This window comes from Xylaria bambusicola (genome assembly GCF_022495145.1).
Source record: "Xylaria bambusicola strain CBS 139988 unplaced genomic scaffold F5B22scaffold_5, whole genome shotgun sequence".
NCBI lineage: Eukaryota > Fungi > Ascomycota > Sordariomycetes > Xylariales > Xylariaceae > Xylaria > Xylaria bambusicola.
In genome coordinates, this window is record NW_025953558.1 from 66,390 (window position 1) to 85,948 (window position 19,559).

A 19,559-nucleotide genomic window follows, 5' to 3' on the forward strand; every position below is an offset into this window, starting at 1 on the left:
TTTCGCTTCTTCCGTTAGTTTGAGTGTACCTAGTTCTAGTAAAATGAACAACCCTTTTTGCCGAGACATTTGCCGTCTTCTCTCGTATCGCCGTTTCGTTGTTGTCATTGTCTTCTTCGTCGAGTTCGTCACACAAGTCATAGCCGAGTTTGTGCTCCTCCATAAGCCCGGTACTCGTCCTCCCAAGACCCGAGAGGTCAAAAATGGCTTGTTCAAGTCCCATTTGCCCAATTCTAGGCCATGGGGGGTGTGACCTGAGAGTTATTCCACTGAGTGAATATTGCCAATCATATATATCTACCAATCCTTGGAGATGTCAAAGCTCCACTCAAACTGTAAGTGTTGCTTCTTGTCATCGTCCACAAAGGTAGAGACAGCGTTGTAATGGCCGCGGGCTATCATGCCGGATGGGGCTTCTTCTTCCTGGACTAGAGAAACTTGGTGTCAGCTTGAGGGACACTCCTGTGTTGACTAAGCTACTTACAGCGCTTAGTGTAGATTGGTTGCACATCCGTGTTGGGAGCATAGCTTCCCTGAGAATTAAGTTAGTAGCTAGATGAGTATGCGAGGCCTAATTACGACCCTGTTCAATTGGTGTATTGCACTTGCCAACATCTCTGAGTCCTTGCTGACTCTAATGCCCTTACGCTTCACGGTTTGGACGTAATGCAAACCGCTGAGAATCTCATGCTGGACGCGGAAAGAGGCCACCATGGTAAACTTGGCGCCCTCCTTGATCTTGAAAGGGTTATCCTTGAGGGTGTTCTCACTGCCGGGCTGAGATAGGTCGATAGTGACAGGTGGGCGGCCAGCGGACTCCATCGTGAGTGACTGGATGATACAAACACGAGGGTCGTTGGGGTCAGAAATGTCTTTGCCACCTCCAAGGCCAAGTGATTTCTTGTATCGTTGAAGCGATTCATCGTTTGCATCTGCCTTGAATTTAGTAACAGGAACATTTTCATCTGGTGTAATGACCACAGTGTCGTAAAAGTAAGAGATGACCTCCTCTTGGGGAGACTCCGCCGGCCCATCGGCCGGGTCTTCGCTCGGTCTTTTGCACGATGTGACAGTGGTTTCCCTCTTGATCATCATGTTGGGCAAGCCTCGGCAAGTTATCTTTGGGTCTAGACTACTATTGCTGGAACTGTTCCGGGACGTTCTCTTGAAACGCCGAGTGATGTTGAGCGCGGATTTCGAGGCAACTTTATGCAGGAAGCTTGCAATAGATTTTGCTTTCTTGACTGTAAAACGATGGCCACTTGGTGAAGGGGGCAGATGTGGTGAACGCGGTGCAGATGGTGCAGGCGGTGTGGGTGGCATGGGTGGTGTAAAAGGATCTCTCTCAGGATGAAAGGGAACCGGGACGGGGTCATTGGAATTGAACGTTTTAGTACGAGGTTCCTGACTGCTCAGCCAGGCATTGACTCTATCCTCCAGACTGATGGGCTCCTGCGGCAACCATGATGGTAAACTTCCATGTGCCACTTGGTTTTCTTCTTCGCTGGTTGGTGTGACAGCAGACTGGTGACTTTGATGCCTTACAGGATGCCTGCGGTGCGAAGGGGTGAGATCCCAGCCATTAGGGGGCCTCGAAGGGTAACGGGGCAGAAGACGTGAGTGGTCATAGGAAGCAGCGCCATGGGATTCATGGTATTCTGGCATCATTCTTTCGAGGCCGGGAAGCCCCGCCCCGAAGGTGTAGGGGCGACCAGGAGGGATACACTGGGATGAAAGTCGGCGATAGTTATGAAAAAGTTGGACAGTTGTGATGACAGCCAAGAAACAATCCGAAAGTTGGCGTAACTCAACAATATTGTGTAGCATACGTGAGCCGGGTGGCAGTGGGAATCGAAATGAATGTGGTGCGTTGATGCCGAACATCAAGAGTGCTGCCGGTGAAGACCTTTGGGTCCCGTGCTTTATGGTTGCAGGTGGCTAATCAAGCACATGGCAGCGTTTCTGCTGGTTTGAGGATAGCCGTTGTTATCACTGTCACAGGCAAATTCAAAACCTCCCTAGCCCCCAACTCGTAGTGAGGTTCTACACGTCCACGTGAGAGGGATGTTGCCTTTGGATCAGAGGTCCTTGGAAATTCCCGAAGAGCTGATGGCCGGCATTTAGGACCATCCTGCACCTCACAGAATAGTGCTCTTCAGAACAGACACGTGCAAATTGAGGCAAAGATGTGCAAGTCGAAAATACACTCACCCATGTTCTCATACTCAGTCAAGCTTTGCTTTGGCTGTGAAAGCTTGTATCCCTTGGTCTCCTCAGGGAGGTGATCATTTTCATCGTGAGATGCCATTGTGGAAAAGCACCAGAGGCAAGTAGGTAGTTGGGTGGGTAGCTCAGGTACCTAGCTAATGAGCTTGCAGGCACAGACAAACGCAGAGATGAAGATAGATCTGACCAAGATCTAGGTTATGGAGGGTGCCGGAGTAAGGTCTAAGTAACAGAAAGCTCTTGCTCGCAGAAATGCAACACCAAATGACAACGAGAGAATGAGAGTAGCGGTGATGTTTTGTGAAGTGAAGTTATAGGAGGCGGGATGATTGGCCGTTGTTGTTAAGCTGCTGATGACAGCGTTTTGTACTGCGGGACAATGGTGGGGCTATCTCGGGGTTGGTTGGTTGTCTGGATGAGGGGCAGAGCCCCTTTTGTTCGGAGATCTGGCCAGGTGTTGGGACACTGCTCTACATAGGCATCCTTATCATCTGAGCTCGATGTTCTCAATAGGAATTCTTGAGAATCTAGGGTTTGTATTGTGTACTTTTGTATTGTGTACTTAGAATACTTCTGGCGTGGACTATTAATCCCGTTGGAAATATCAAGTCTACACAACAAGAACGTTGGGCTTGCCTAGACTCAGATCAACCAGCAACACAACCCTTTGACAATATACACGTAAACCGCCCTGTCCACTTTAGAGAGGGACTGAAGGCTTCACTTTGCTGAATGGAATAACGTCCGGAAACCAGACGCTGGAGATACTCCGACGGAATGTTCCTAACGTAGGCGTAGCGCTTCACAGTACAACGGACCTCAGCATGCTCACTAACTGCGATCGTCACTATCATGACTTGTGACTTCGGTGTCATTTGCACGGCAACCACGATTCAGACAACGCCAATATACATCCTCTTGTTAACTTTCAAGCCTATCTCATACCTGTAGATTATATATAGATCATAAACTGCTGGAGATGCCTAGATAAGTATGTAGGTATGAAAACCCCTGCTACCAGCTAGGGTCAGCCTAATACCTGATACGGTAGATGTGATGCTTAAAGCCACGCAGATTACAAGAGTCTACCGTAGTGTATCAGAGCATGTGTAGCTAAAGTATGGATAAGCGTTTCCTTAAATTTACCATAGCGGGTTTGGGGGGGTCTAAACAATGATGGCTGCAAGGGTTGTAGTGTTATTAGAATTTTGCATGTCTGTCAGCTGTACGAAAGACTGGCCGCTGCGAAACATAATAGGTACAAGTGTTATACATATAAAACCCTTATATTGCTGGTATACCTTTTATACCTAGGTTTATTTTTAAACGAAATCCATTTTTAAATGTAATTCATTTTTAAATATAATCCATTTTTAAATGTATAATTATTTTAGTTTAATAAATAATTATAGCTTAAGGCTATTAGCAATATTTTACGAAGGCTATAAAACGTTCCGTTAAAGTTCTAAATTGCGAAGCGATTGCGATAGGTTTCCTAGCCTTCAGGGTGGTGGTGGTGGTGGATTGGATTGGATTGATCCTTGCAGCGATTATCCTTGAAGGTGGCGATGATTGGATTGGCTGTATGGCTAGGTCTGTATGGCTACCTAGCCATACAGACCTAGCCATACAGACCTACCTTGTGAGGCCTAGGGTAGGGGTGACCCACTGTACGTAGCTACAGGTATACAGTCTTCCACAGTGGTCCTTGGCAGACCTAGAGACTTCACTTCTATAACTTTATTTATATAATATAAAATAATTAGCTATACCATTATAAATTAATAGTTAATAATTATTTATTATTACATTATTAATTTTCTTTTATTAATAGGTATTAAGCTTTATAGCTTTATTTATTTAATCCTTTATAATTATATTAAGGTATACTTTTCCTTATATTAAACACCATTTTAATCCAGTTAATTAATATTAATTTTTTTAACTTTATATAAAATGAACTTTTATTCCTTATATTAAAAGATACTCTTTAAGCTTTATTAAGTCCTAAAACTTTATACCGCCCTATCCTACTTTAATTAAGGTAAATATATTATTAATAAAGTAACTTTTTAGATTTTAAACTATTATATACTTTAATATAGAACTTATTAACCGGGAAGACCTATATTTAATAAACTACCTTATATAGGGATAAAAGTTAAAATATAAAGCTATTAAGCTTAAAAATAAATATTCTTTAAATTAAATAAAATTTAAATATTAATTTAAAACCTTTTTAATGCATTAAAGGAAAATCTATAAAGCTTATAAAACTTATTATTATTATTAATTAAAATCCTTTTAATTATTTAAAAATCCTATACCTATATCCTTTAAATTATATAATTCCTTAAGGCTTTTATTTTTATAAAGGAAAGGGAAATAATTAATCCTATAAGGTTCTTAAAATCCTTAAAGCAATTTAATAAATACCTTCCCTATAATATAAAGTAACGTATAGCTTAAGTTATATAAGCTATTTAAAGAAGCTACCCCGCTTTATTTATTAAAGCAATTATAGCTTTACTTTTTATAAATGAACCTACTATTATTACTTAAACCTTTATAGTTTAATATATTAATTATAAAACTTATTAATATTTATATTAATAATCCTTAACTTATATCTTAATATATATTATTTATCCTATTAAAAAATCCTTTAATTAATTTTATAATGTAAAGAAAATCCTAATATTAAAACTTTACTATATTAATTATAGTTAATAATTATACTTTACTTACCTTAAAAAAAGTTAAACGGCTATTTAAAAAAGCCTTTAACTAATAGGGTAATTATTATATAAAAAATATAGTAGCACTATTTATAACTATAATTAATAAATATAATTAAAATATAGTTAATCTTTTTATAATAGTTAAGCTTTAAACATTAATACTTAACTTAATACCTTTATAATTAATAAACGTTAATTATTTTAATTTTAATATTAAAGACCTTATAAGTATAAGTATTATAATAAATAGAAAAATTATAAAATATATTAATATTTATACCTTTATAAATAAACTTAAGTATTTTATTACTTAATATTTTAATATAAAGGTATATAAGGTTTAAATTTAATACCTTTTAAGTTTTACTTTTATATAACATTTTTAAATTTTATCCATTATAAATAAAACCCTACTTAAAATAACTATTATAAATATTATTAATAATAAGTTAATTAAAAGATTTAAACCCTTATAGTTCACTTTAATAATTAAACTATAAGCTTATAGATTTATAATAAATAATATTTATAAAAATTATAATATTATAATATTTATATAATAGGTAATTTAAAACGTTAAAGGCTATAATTAAAATAATATTAATTAATTTATAATAGTATTTAAAGCCTTTAATAGGAATATTTAAAGCTAGTTACCTATTCCTATTATAAAAACCATTATAGAAATATTTTTTAAAACTATATATAAAAGAAAGAGTATATTTAAAAATATAACTATAAATAGATTTTTTTACCTATAAAGTAACCTCTTTCCTTTAAGCTTCCCTTTATACTATTAAAATTAAAATAGGATTAACCTATATAACTATAATTAAAGGGGAGGAAACTTTAAAGGCTATAGAAGTTTTAAAGGTTTTCCCCTATACAATGTTAGGTATCTTAACTAATGGTCTTAAGGATAACCTTTCCCTTAAACAGCACCTTTTCCTTAGGGTTAAGGACAGCCTTTCTTATAGCCTTTTCCTTAAAGTCAGCCTTAAGGCTAACTTTAAGGTTAACCTTAGGGTTAAATATAATAGTAAAGGAATCCCCCCTAGCGTTAGCTTACTATAAACCCACCTATAAATTTAATCCCGGAAAATAAAAGATTACTTGCTCCGCTTTTAAGATAAGGGTAGCAGGAACGATAATAATAATAATAATAATAATATCTTTAAAGAGTATATTATAATAAGGAATATCCTACTTTAAAACTATTAAAGGGATAGATTAATAATTATAAATCTTACTTTAAAGATAAAGGAAAGATTCCTTTAAATTAATTATTTAAATAGGAAAACTTTATAGCCCTTAAAGGATAGGATTTTTAATTATAAATAAAGGAAACCTTATAAACCACCTATAACGTACCATTTATTAAATTTATAAAAGATTATAAATTTACTTTTATTTATTATATAAATAATAGGTTTACCTTTTACTTATAAACTTATAAAATTTATAATAAAAGATTTTTTAATAATAATAAATTATATAATTATATTTATTAAAATTATATTAAGTATTATATATAAAAGATTTCTTAAGTATATTATAATATATAAATAAGTAATATTTTTAATCCTTAAATTAATAAAATTCCATTTATTATAAATTTTTTAACTTTACTTATAAATCTAAGTAAAAGTTTTAGCTTTAAATTTTATAATTATTTAAAATTCTATATTATACTTAACCTTAAGGATCTTATACATTAGGATAATGTTTATAGAAATTCCAATTATTTTAAAATAATTATAAATAAAATGTAGTTTAAAAAGACCTACCTTAATATCCCTTAAAAAAAACATATAATCCCTTTAATATTATAAAGTTTAAGTATTACCCTTTATACTTTAAATAAATACCTACTTCTCTTTATATATTTTTAAAGTAGAAATATAATTATAAATTTATTTATTATAATATACTTTATATATAAAGTTATTATTATTAATAATTTAAAAGTATATATATTAATTAATATAAATATATTAGTTATAAAGAAATTTAATATCTTTATATTAAAAGGGTATATAGTTATATAATTATATAATATTAAAATCTTAATAAATATAATTTTTTAAAAAAAACTATAAAGAATAATAATTTAAATAACGTTTAATTTTATAATCATTTTATATAACTATAACATTATTTTAATCCATTATACCACTTTTAATAAAGGTTAAGATTTATTATTTAAGCCTTTAAACTTTAAGGTTAATATATTTACTAATTTAACTATAATAATAATAGTTAAAATATTAATTAAAAATAACTTTAATATATTTATTAAAATTTTTATATAATATATAATTAATTACTTTATAAGTATAAACCCGGAATATATTATATATTAATTTAATAAAACTATATCCCTAATAGTAATAAAATTTATTATATATAAACTATCCCGTTTTAAGAAAAATCCTATTAAATTAAATATATTATTTACCTATAACGTTAAATATATAATAAAACACCCTTATACCGGAATTAATATTTATAATAATTTTAATAACCCTAATCTCCTCTTTATTATATTAGCTTTATTTAATAAATTTAAAATAATCTTTAAAAATATAAATTTTATAAATATTTTAAAAGATAAATAAATAAAAATCCAATTTAAACTAGGTTAGGAAAATAAAATCCTTAAATATTATTATATTTATCCTTTAAATAAAAATAGTTAAAAAGTTATTATATAAACCTTAAAAAAATTAAAAGCTATAGGAAAAGTAATTAGGATTACTTTATAAGTTTTATTCTTTTTCCTTATCTTTATTATTTAAAAACCTATTAAAACTCTTAAAAAATAAATTATCCTTAAAATTAAAATTATAAACCTAACCCTTAAACTATATAGGGCTAATTAATAATACTTAAATCTTAAAACCCTACTTAATTTTAATATAAAATAAATAGGATAGTAATAAATATTAAAAAATTTAATAAATAAGCTTTTTAAAATACCTATTTAATATATATTTAAAATAAAATTATAAATCATTATATTAATAAAAAATATTAATCTATTTTAAATATTATAACATTTTATTATTAATAGTAAATTCACCTTTAATTATATTAAATTTTTATAATTATTATATATAAAGAGTAGTTTACTTTTATATATATAATAATAGGATTCTTTAATAATAATATATATATATAATATTAAATAAACTTTTTCTTAAAAAATACTATTGTTAAATATTATTATAATAATATAGTCCTTTTATTTTATATATTAAAGGAATATATATAAAACTTATATTAAGTTCTTATTATATTTTATAATAGGAATATTAATATTAACCCCTTTAAAATATATTTAAGATTCTTTAATGTTATTATATTAAGCTATATAATAAATTCTTTTAATATAACCATTATAGTTAAAAGATTAAAAGTAGTAAAACGTTTAAAATTCCTTAAAACTTTTAAAAACCTTAAAGTTTTTATTAATTTTACCACTTGGTTATATATATTTTACCCATTATATAGAATTTTTATTAAGCTACTTTAAAACCGTAAAATATAACTATTAAAAAAAGTAAAGGTTAAATAATTTAAATATATTAAAAGAAGTTAAGCCATTATAGTTATATTCACTTTCCTTATTAAATAAAAACGTATAATATTTAAAAAAAATTAAATAATCATTATAAAAAAATATCTTATTAGCCTTTTATTCCTTAATATAATAACTATTTATAAATTTTAATACTTTTATAAATAGTTAATATTAATATAAAAATCTACTATATTAAAGATAAAGTTATACCTTATATTATATATAATAGTTAAATTATAAATTACTCTTTAAAGTATATTATATAAACTATAACCTTTTTATTATATCTATTTATTAATTAAGAAATTAATTATTAATCTATTAAAAATAAACTTAATAGATTTATTTAATTATTAAAAAAGTATTATTATTAACTTAATGCTATTAAAGTTTTACCTTTTATTATATTTATAAATTATAAAGGAATTCTTAACTTATATAAAAAAATAAATATAGTTAACTTTATAATTAAAGTTAATAATAATAAAAGAATTATTAAAGCTTTTAAATATATTAATTAATTTTACCTATAAGTATTATATAAAATAGGACGTTATTATATAATCCTAAATGCCTTTAATTAATTATTAAAACTCCCCTTTTAATATATTATAAACCTTAAGCTATATAATTTAAATAGCTTAAACGAACTTTTTAATAATTATAAAGAATATTAAATAATATATTAAGCTTTATAAACATTAAACAACGTTTAACTCCTATTTATAAAACTTTCCTTAAAGATATTTAAATTATATAATATTAATATTCCTTTAAATAACCCTATTATAAATATAATTACCCTTATTTAAATGGATTTAACTTTTTTAAATACTTTATAATAAGGCTATTTTAAAAATCTCTACTTTTATAATATATTAAAAGTATTAAAAAAAAAAGTATAATTATTTTTAAAAAATTATATAAATCTCCTCTTTTATATTAAAAAAGGAATATTTTAAAATTATATTAAATTTAATAATATAATAAATAAGTTATACATTTTATAATTAACGCATCTTCCACTTGACCTGGCCACCCAATTGAGCTGGCCACCCCCCCAGCCCATACAAAAAACGTCGGTGCGCTAATCACGTGATAATTTAATAACTCTACGAATACTCATCGTATAAAGTAATAAAATATACCATTAGATCCGTAATAAAAAGAGCTATTCAACGGTACCCTTTATTAATTTCTACGACTTATATTTGTGGAGTTATTAAGCAATACGCTAAAGTAAGCGCTAAAATAACCCTTGCCTAGCGCCCCTTTAGCGTATTGCTTAATATCTCGCTCAATAAATTTTATAAAAAATAGTAAAAAATACCGCTGGATTCCTTATTAAATAACGGATCTAATGGTACTAATTATTAAATTGTAGGACTAATATTAGTTAAGTTATCCCAGATTGAAACATTGGATTTTTATATAGGTTAAGGGGGTGGCCAGCTCAATTGGGTGGCCAGGTCAAGTGGGAGATGCGTTAAGTATAATTATATAATAAACCTAATTGGTAAAATTAAACCCTATACCCCTTAAAATTAAAAAAACCCTAATTAAGATAGATAACCTAAAACGATTTTAACGATTATTATTATATATTATACTTAATATTCCTATAATTAGTGAATAATTAACTTAAAATTTTATCCCTTTTATTAAAAAAGAAGAAACTAATATTAAATTTAAAAATAACTTCCGAAACTTCTTAAACCTTAAACTAAAAGATATAACGCTTTTATTATTAAACCTTAATTTAAATAAAGGATTAATAAAACTACTTTAACTAATAAATAAAATAAATATTATTAATTAAGCTGCTTTAATTTAATAGTTATAAAATTAAATTACCGCTTTTTAAGCTTAAATGGAAAAAGGTAGCTTAACTTTAATATTATAAAAAGGTATAGTTAAAAGTACCTTTAATAAAATTAACTTTAAGCTAATTAATATAATTATATAGGTTATTTTTAAAATAATTAACCTAGTAGGTAATCCTATAAGCCTAAATTTAAAATATATAAAAAAGGTTAAAATTTATAAAGCTAACTTAAATACCTTCTTTAAAAATAAGGATTTATTTAATAATTAATTAAAAAAGTTAATTAATAAACTTAAAAAAGATATAATAATATATTATATTAAAAAAAGCTAAATATATTATATTATATTTCTTTTAAAGGAAAATATTAAAAAAGCGGTTAAGATTTATTTCTATTTTATTACCTAATTATATAGCAGTTTAATTAAAATGGTATAAATGTTAAAAACTACTTATTATAACTTAAATTAAATTACCTAAGTATAAGATATTTTAAACAAGTTTTACTTTAAACCGGGCTTTAATATTTATTAATTTATTTTTTAGTTTAATAACTTAATATTAAAATTAAAGTTATTTAAATTTAAATAATCCTAATTCTTATAGAAATATATTAGCTTTAACCTTAAAACTAAAGTATTTAAAGCTAATATTAACTTATTAATATTATATAAACGCTTTTATAATAAAGTAGTAAAAGTAATATATAATTATAATTATTATTATAATTATTAAAAAAAAAACGAACTATTAGCTCCGTTAACTATAACTTTAATAATAAGAAAAATATAAATAAGGGGAATATTATAATAAAGCTTAAAAGGATAAAGCTTTTAAAGGAAAAGAAGAAAACCTATTAAAAAAATAATACCTACTTTAACTATAGTAAAATAGGATATTGCATTATGGATTGCTTTAAAAAAAGTAAAAATATAATTTAAGTATAAAATAAGGAAAATAAAGAAAAGCTTATTAATTCCTTTTCTATTAAATTTAAATTGGAAAACTAACTAAACTATTAAAAAATTCCTTAATAATTTATAAACCAGTTTTAACTTATATAAAAAGTAATTAAAATATTATTTAATTTATATACCCCGTTTAAATATAAATAAATAATTTTGAAATAAAAGCTATTACGTTATATAATATTAAAGCTTAAGTATATTTAATAATTAATTATAAATTAGCTTACTATATTAACCATTAATTAAAAGTTAAATTAATTACCTTAAAACGACTATAACGATTAAATAATTATTAAGGATAACCTATTAATATAATTAATTAATACTTTATTATTACTTTAAAAGTAAATGGATAAAGGTTTAAGAACTAAACCTTTTAGGTTATTAATATTAAGTATAATATTATAATTAATTTAAAGTAGTTAATTAAAAATAAGGTTACTTTAAACTATACTTATTATATATTATATTAATTAAAAGACTTATTCCCCTTTACCCTATTTTTATTTATAATTAAAATTATATAAAAGTTCCCTAATAATTAATAAGTTAACCCTGCTGTTTAATAGGATATTAATTAAAAGAATACTGCTTTAGAAAAGAAATACATTATATTAAAGCAATTAGCTATATGCTTTTAAAAAAACATTTAACTTAAGAACTTAAAGATAAAGCAATTTTAAAACAAAAGGATTATTTAATAATTTATTAAAAAGATTAAATTAAACCTTAAATAAAAATAATAAAAGTATTATATCACGGTATCTTAAGGCCCTTAAAATATATATACTTTATATATATTATATACCCTTCCTATATATGCTTTAAAGGAAATTCTTCCCTTCTTTAAGCTTTAATTTTATTAAATACCTAACGCATCTCCCACTTAACCTGGCCACCCAATTGAGCTGGCCACTCCCTTAACCTATATAAAACCCCATTATTTTAACCTTTAATAACTTTACGAATACTAATCGTACAATTTAATAATTAATACCTTTAAATCCGTTAGTTAAAGGGAAATACAATAGTACTTTTTACTATTTTTTATAAAATTTATTAAGCGAGATATTAAGCAATACGCTAATGGGGCGCTAAGTAAGGATTATTTTAGCGCTTACTTTAGCGTATTGCTTAATAACTCCGCGAATATAAGTTGTAAAAGTTAGTAAAGGGTACCGTTAAATAGCTCTTTTTATTACAAATCTAATGGTATATTTTATTATTTTATACGATGAGTATTCGTAGAGTTATTAAATTATCACGTGATTAGCGCACCGACGTTATTTGTATGGGCTAGGGGGGTGGCCAGGTCAAGTGGGAGATGCATTATTATAAAACTGAAAAAACTTATAATATTATACTTAACTTTTAAGATTTAACCTACCTATAATAATTTTAAAGCTTCCCCTTAAGGTTATTTATAACATTATTAATTATAATATACCTATATATAAATAAATAATTAAAGCTAGCGCTCTTTTAGGAAATTTAAACTAAGGAAAGTTTTTAATAATAGCTTAAGGATAAAGCTAATATAATTTATTTCCGGAAAAACGATAAACCTAAAATCAACTATTAAAATCTCCTAATAACCCTAATCTAATAAATAAAGCTAACGTTTAATTATTATAATAAATAAATGCTTAACTTTTAACTAAAATTATAAAGTTAAAGAAATAATTTCTTAAAGGAAAGAAGGTTGCTTAAAGTTTAAAGGCAACCCGTACCCCTTTTAAATCATATTTAAATAAAAAAGAAAAGAATTTAAAAATACTAAGTTTAAATAAATTAGGGCATTACTTTAACCTTAACAATTTATAAACCTTTAATAATTAATAATACTATTAGGATTAAAAAAAGGGTAATCCTAATAATAATAACCCTTTATTATTTAACTTTAATATAAAGTATAGTTAAAATAATTATATATATTAATTATATTTAAATTATATATACTATTATAAATGCTACTTTTTTAAGGAAGCTAATTTAAACTAGCTTTTTAAGTTTAACTATAACCCCCTTAATATAAAATTTACTTATCCAAAATAGTTAAAATAAATAAAAAAATTAAAAACTATATTTTATAAGGCTAATTATAAATTTAAAACTAATACCTTTAAAATTCTTTATATATATAATAAAATAGATAAAAATTATAAAAATATATATTAAATTATAAAGAAAAAGTTTAAATATATAAAAAGAAAGTAAATAAAGTTTAATTAAGATACATTTTTAAATTGGATTAAAACTTTATTATATTAATTATCCTTTTTATAGGCTAGCATTAATATATAACTTAAAACGGCTATATAATATATTAATTAAAACTTAAAACTTTTTAATTAATATTTAGCTAATATTAAAAGTTAAAACCTAAAATAAAGTAAAGGTAAAAAAGCCCTATTATATTATTAAAAACTAAATGGACCCCTATAAAAGGAATTAATAAATTTCTATAACCCCTTACCAAAAACTAGGACTAAAATGGTTAACATAATATAATAACATTAAGAATTAATAAATAAGAACTAACAGGCTAATTACGGAAAAAAAAGGCCTAAACTAAAAAATATTTGGATTAATAATAAACCACCTATAAATATAAGCCAAAGTTAAAGTAATAGCTAAGCTATTAATAATAATAATTATAAAAATAAATATAAAGAACATAATAGTAATAGCTATAATAGCAGCTTAAATTATAACTATATTAATAGTTATAAAGGTAATAGTAATAATAATAACTATTAAAGTAATAATAATAGTTATAGCTATTAAGGAAATAATAGTAATAGCTATTATTAATATCCTTAAGGTTTTAACTATTAAAAAAACCGTTAACTTAACAACTTTATTTTAAAAAGTTAACCCCCTTTTAAAGCTCCTTTAAATTATTTATAAAGCAATAATAAAAATGGACCAAATTAAAGAAACCATAAAGGAATAATTTATTTTAATTATAATTAACTAAACTATATTACCCCAAACTACACTTAACCTAAATAAAACTGGAACCTTAGCTATATAAACTATATAATATAAAAATAAACTATTTAAAAAGTTTAAATAAATAAAAAGCAGGATAAAGCTAAAAATAAACAATAATTATTATACTATTTTTATACCCCCCTTTTATTAAAACATTATAATCCTCCAAAATATAATAAATAATTAAAAAATAAACCGGAAGCTTAATACTTTCCAAGCTAATAAAAAGCATTAAGTTAAATCTACCCCCTTATATACCTATTATATATTATTTTTACACCCCTTATATAATTTATATACTTAACTTAAAAAAACCCCCTTTATAAACTTATATTAACCTAAATTCTTATATTAAATATAATTATATTAGCTTTACTTTTATACTTTATTATAAGTTAAAAAAGGCTCCTTTTTAAACCCCTTTATTATAATATACTACAAGCAGTAGTTTTCCGTTATATAAAGCTTATTAAATCACTTATAAACTAACTAATAATCGTAATATTATTTATAAGTTTAAATATATATATATAGTTATTAATTATAATTATTGCTTAAAAGGCAGCCTTATTTTATTATTTTAAATTACTTTAAAGAATTAAGGAATTATATTAAATTTAAATATAAATTATTAATTTTTCAAACTTAAAGCTTATTACTTTAAAATACTTATCCTATATTAATTTATAAAAGCTTATAAAAATAAACTATACTATTAAATAATTATTTAATTATTAACATTAATTTAATTAAAAAAACTAGAATTATATATATCTTATATAGGATTTAATAATATTTTATAAAAGTTTTATAACCTTACCAATTTCTTTAATATAAATAAAGTTAATATACTTCCCCATTTAAAAAAAAGCAATTTAACTATTAAACTTAAAAAAAATGCTATAGTTCCCTATTATTTTATATACCCTTTAATATAGAATAAATTTAAAAAGCTATAAAGGTAGCTAAATAAGATATTAAAGGTTAAAAAAATTAAAAAATTAATTAATCCAACTAGAGCACCTATCCTTTTTATTCTTAAAAAAGATAAAAGCTTATACTTATATATAAACTATAAGGAACTTAATTATATTTTACATAAAAATTATTATACTTTACCTCTTATTTTAAAACTATTAAATAAAATCTTTTAAATAAAGATATTTATAAAAGTTAACTTAAAGGATACCTATTACTATATTTATATTTAAAAGGGAAATAAATGAAAAACAACCTTTTATACTTATTATAGCTATTATAAATTTCTAATTATACCTATAGGTTTATTAAACGTTCCTACCACCTTTTAAAACTATATATAAAAAGCATTTAATAATATTTTAAATATTTTCTATATTACTTATTTAAATAATATCCTTATATTTTCTACGGATAGGGAATTATATATAAAATATATTTAAGCTATTATTAAAAGATTATAAAAAGTAAACCTTTACGCTAAGCCTTTTAAATACTAGTTTTATTAAAAAAAGATCGAATTCTTAAGCTATATTATCTTTAATTAAAATATTAAAATAAATCCTTTAAGGATTAATATAATTAATTAATAGCCTATTCTAAGCTTTTATAAAAAATTATAATAATTTTTAAAGTTTTATAACTTTTATTATTGCTTTATAAATAGGTTTTCCTAAATTGCATTACCATTAATGCATTATTTAAAAAAAGGTATATCTAAAATAAAAAAGGGTTAAATTTTATTAAATATAATTATAATAAAGGTATTTAAAAATCTTTAAGTTATATTTAGGGAAGCTATTCTCCTTATATATTTTAGCCCTAAAAAGTAAATATTATTAAAAACTAATTCCTTTAAAGTAGCGCTTATAGGTAACCTATCCTAATAGAATAATTAAAGTATATTTAAACCAATTATATTCTATTCCCGTAAGTTTTTTAAACAGGAAATGCAATATAATACTCCCAATTAAAAAATGCTTATAATAATAAATTGCTTTAAGCATTAATAGCACTACCTTTAAGGAAACTACCTATTAATTAAGGTATTAATTAATTATAATAATCTTTAAGCATTTATAAGGACCCTAAAGTTAAATAGGAAATAAACCTATTAATATATATATTTAACTTCTTTTAACTTTATTATTAAATATAAGGCAGGTAAGAAAAATAGGATTAATTTACCCTTATACCGCTTTAATTTTATAACTATTTTACTTATTAATATAAATATCCTTCCTATATTAAAAAGGAAGATTATTATAGCATAATAATTTAAAATCCTTAATCTATACCTTAAAATATTAACCGGTAAACTATATATTATATATATACCTATTAAACGGACCATTCTTATATAAGCAATTATATATAAATAAATGTAAATAACTATAGGTATTAAAAAGAATAAAAACCTAAAGCTATTTAAAAACCTAAGCAACTTAATCTTAAAGGTTTAATGGAAAGATCTTAAATATTAAGCAATTCTATATTAATTTAAAGCTAAAAAAGCTATAAACCCTTAATAGTTAATAAAAAAAAAACCTAATTTATTATAAGGAAAGGGTTTATATTCCCTTTAAAAAGTCCCTCCATTTTTAGCTTATTAAATTATATTATAATTAACCTATTGTTAATTACTTTAATTAAACCTATACCTTAGAACTTTTATATTGTAAATTCTTTTAAAAAGATATATAAAATGATATTTAAAAATATATAAAATCCTATATAATTTACTTTGGAATAAAAGTAAAATACTATTAAAAATATAGTAAATTAAATGCTTTACTAATTTTTAATTAACCTATATAAAAACTTTTTATAAACTTTATTATAAGTTTATTTAAAACCTTTTATAAGAGAAAACTAATTAACTCTATATTAATTATTATTAATAGATTTATTAAATTTATATACCTATTTTCGATTAATACTATTATTACTTTAATAAAACTAGCTATCCTTTTTTATAATAAAATTAAATGCCTATATAATAGCTTATAAAGTATAATTTTAAATAAAGGTACTATTTTTATAAGTTAATTTTAATTTAACCTTTATTATTATTTTAAAATAAAACAACACCTTTTAATTATATTTTACTTTAAAACCAATAGTTAAATAAAGCGGATAAATTAAATAATTAAAAGTTATTTATAATATTTTATTAATAAAGAATAAATTAATTAGCCTTAACTTTTTCTATAAGCCTTTTTTCCTATAAACTTAATAGTTAATTTAATAATTGGAAAGTTACCTTTTAAAGCTTTATATAGCTACATTTTTAAATTTAAACTATTCGTTAAGGATAACTTTATATTAAAAGGAATCCTAGCTATATAAGGACAACTTAATAAATTAAAAATAATTAGAAATAAAATAGTAAAATAATAGTAAATTACATTAAAACAATATACGGAATATTATAATAATAAATATAAACCAATAACCTTTAAGATTAAAAACTTAATTACATTATTAATAAAAAATATAAGGTTTCGTTATAAAAAGTTAATATTTAAATATATAGGACCTTTTAGAATTATAAGTAAAGTTGGTTTATAGGTATATTATATTAATTTCTTATTATAATATACTTATCTTTACCCTGTTTTCCCAGTTTAATTGATTAAGCTTTAAATTATTAAATATAAATATAGTTTACCTATATTAGATCTTAAAGATAATTTAAAAGAATAAAAGGTTAAAGATATAATAGCTAAAATAATATATAATAGAAATCAATACTATAAGGTTAAATAAAAAAGCTAACCTTTTAAATATAATTAATAGGTATTATAATCTAATATCTTAACGCTAAAGGTAATTAAAGATTTTAAAAAACATTAAAGTTAAAAATAAAAGAAGAAAATTAAAAATAATAAATCGGGTATAAATTAAAACTATATTTAATATTATTAATATAGGATATAAAATAAACCTAATAGGATTTTAAAAATCCTAAACTAATTATAAAAAAAATAAAACTAATTATTTTAATATAAAAGGAATTAAACCTTTACCCTTAAAATTAAAAAACTATTATACTTTATTATTAAGCTATATATAAAATAGGGTTAAATTTAATAATTATTAAAATTAATAATGTTATAAAGCTTTATCCAATTATAAACTTTGCTCTATTAAATATTGTTATACTATTTAATTATAAAAGTCTTTATTTCTATTATAAATAATAAAATAAAGGTATATTATATAGTTAAACCGGGATCTTATAGATATATATATAGGGAAATTACTTAAAAGTAACCTTAATGCTAAGCCACGTTTTACTTAAATCAGAAATGCGTACAAAAAGAATATAAAGCAAAGTTACTTATAACGTTAATTAAAATAAGTACAATTATACTATAAGTAATAAATTATTACTCAGTAATAATATAATTATAATTAGGTAAATATTTTTATTTAAATATAAATATAATATTATTATAATATATAATAAGTTTAAAATAGATATACAATAGCTTTATACCTTTTTATTAGTTTAATTATTAATTATATTAAAATAACTTTAATAAATTAAAAAAAGGTATAAATATAATTTAATAAAGCAATATTAAATAATTATAATATTAATATAAAATTTAAATAAATTAAATTAAAGTTCTACTTTATTATTATTAATAGTTTAAATGTTATTAATAGTTATTTTAAGTATAAATATTTATTAATTCTATTTAAGGAATTTAATAAAGTAAATAATTTTAAAAGCTACTATAAGCGGAAGTTAAATTTAAATAAATAATAATTTATATATAATATAAGTATAAAAATATTAATAGGTTTATATATTTAATACGTTTTAATATACTTATAATAATTAATAAAGCTAAATTTATTAAATAAATAATTAAATTTTAAAGGTAAATTAAAGTTAAATTAATATATATATTTAATATACCTAATATACCTATAATATATTAACGTTAATAATATAGCTATAAAATCTATATGCTTTTTATAATGCTGATTTTTAATCCTTATAGATTATTTATATTTCTTTTAGGGGTTTTTGCTTTTAATATTTAAATTACCCCTATAGTTCGAATAATTATTAGGCGGAAGGTTAGTGGATCCGCTATAGCCCTAGCCCGAACTGCCCTTTCCGTTATTATTATTATTGTTATTGCTGCCTAATAAAGGTGGTACTAGTAGTATTAACGGTAGCGGTATAGGTACTTCGTTATTAACGTATTCCTTATCTGTATCCT

General features: G+C 23.5%; 1 protein-coding gene across 1 annotated transcript; it reads right to left on the reverse strand.

Annotated features, from left to right (window-relative positions):
- Window positions 1-297: 297 nt before the first annotated feature.
- On the reverse strand, window positions 298-1,095 carry F5B22DRAFT_633781 (rho GDP dissociation inhibitor; the record flags this gene model as incomplete). The annotated part of the gene is made up of 3 exons (XM_047976888.1): window positions 298-428; window positions 485-533; window positions 610-1,095. 3 exons carry the CDS (start codon window positions 1,093-1,095, stop codon window positions 298-300), a joined length of 666 nt encoding a protein of 221 aa, XP_047834348.1.
- Between the last annotated feature and the right edge of the window lie 18,464 nt (window positions 1,096-19,559).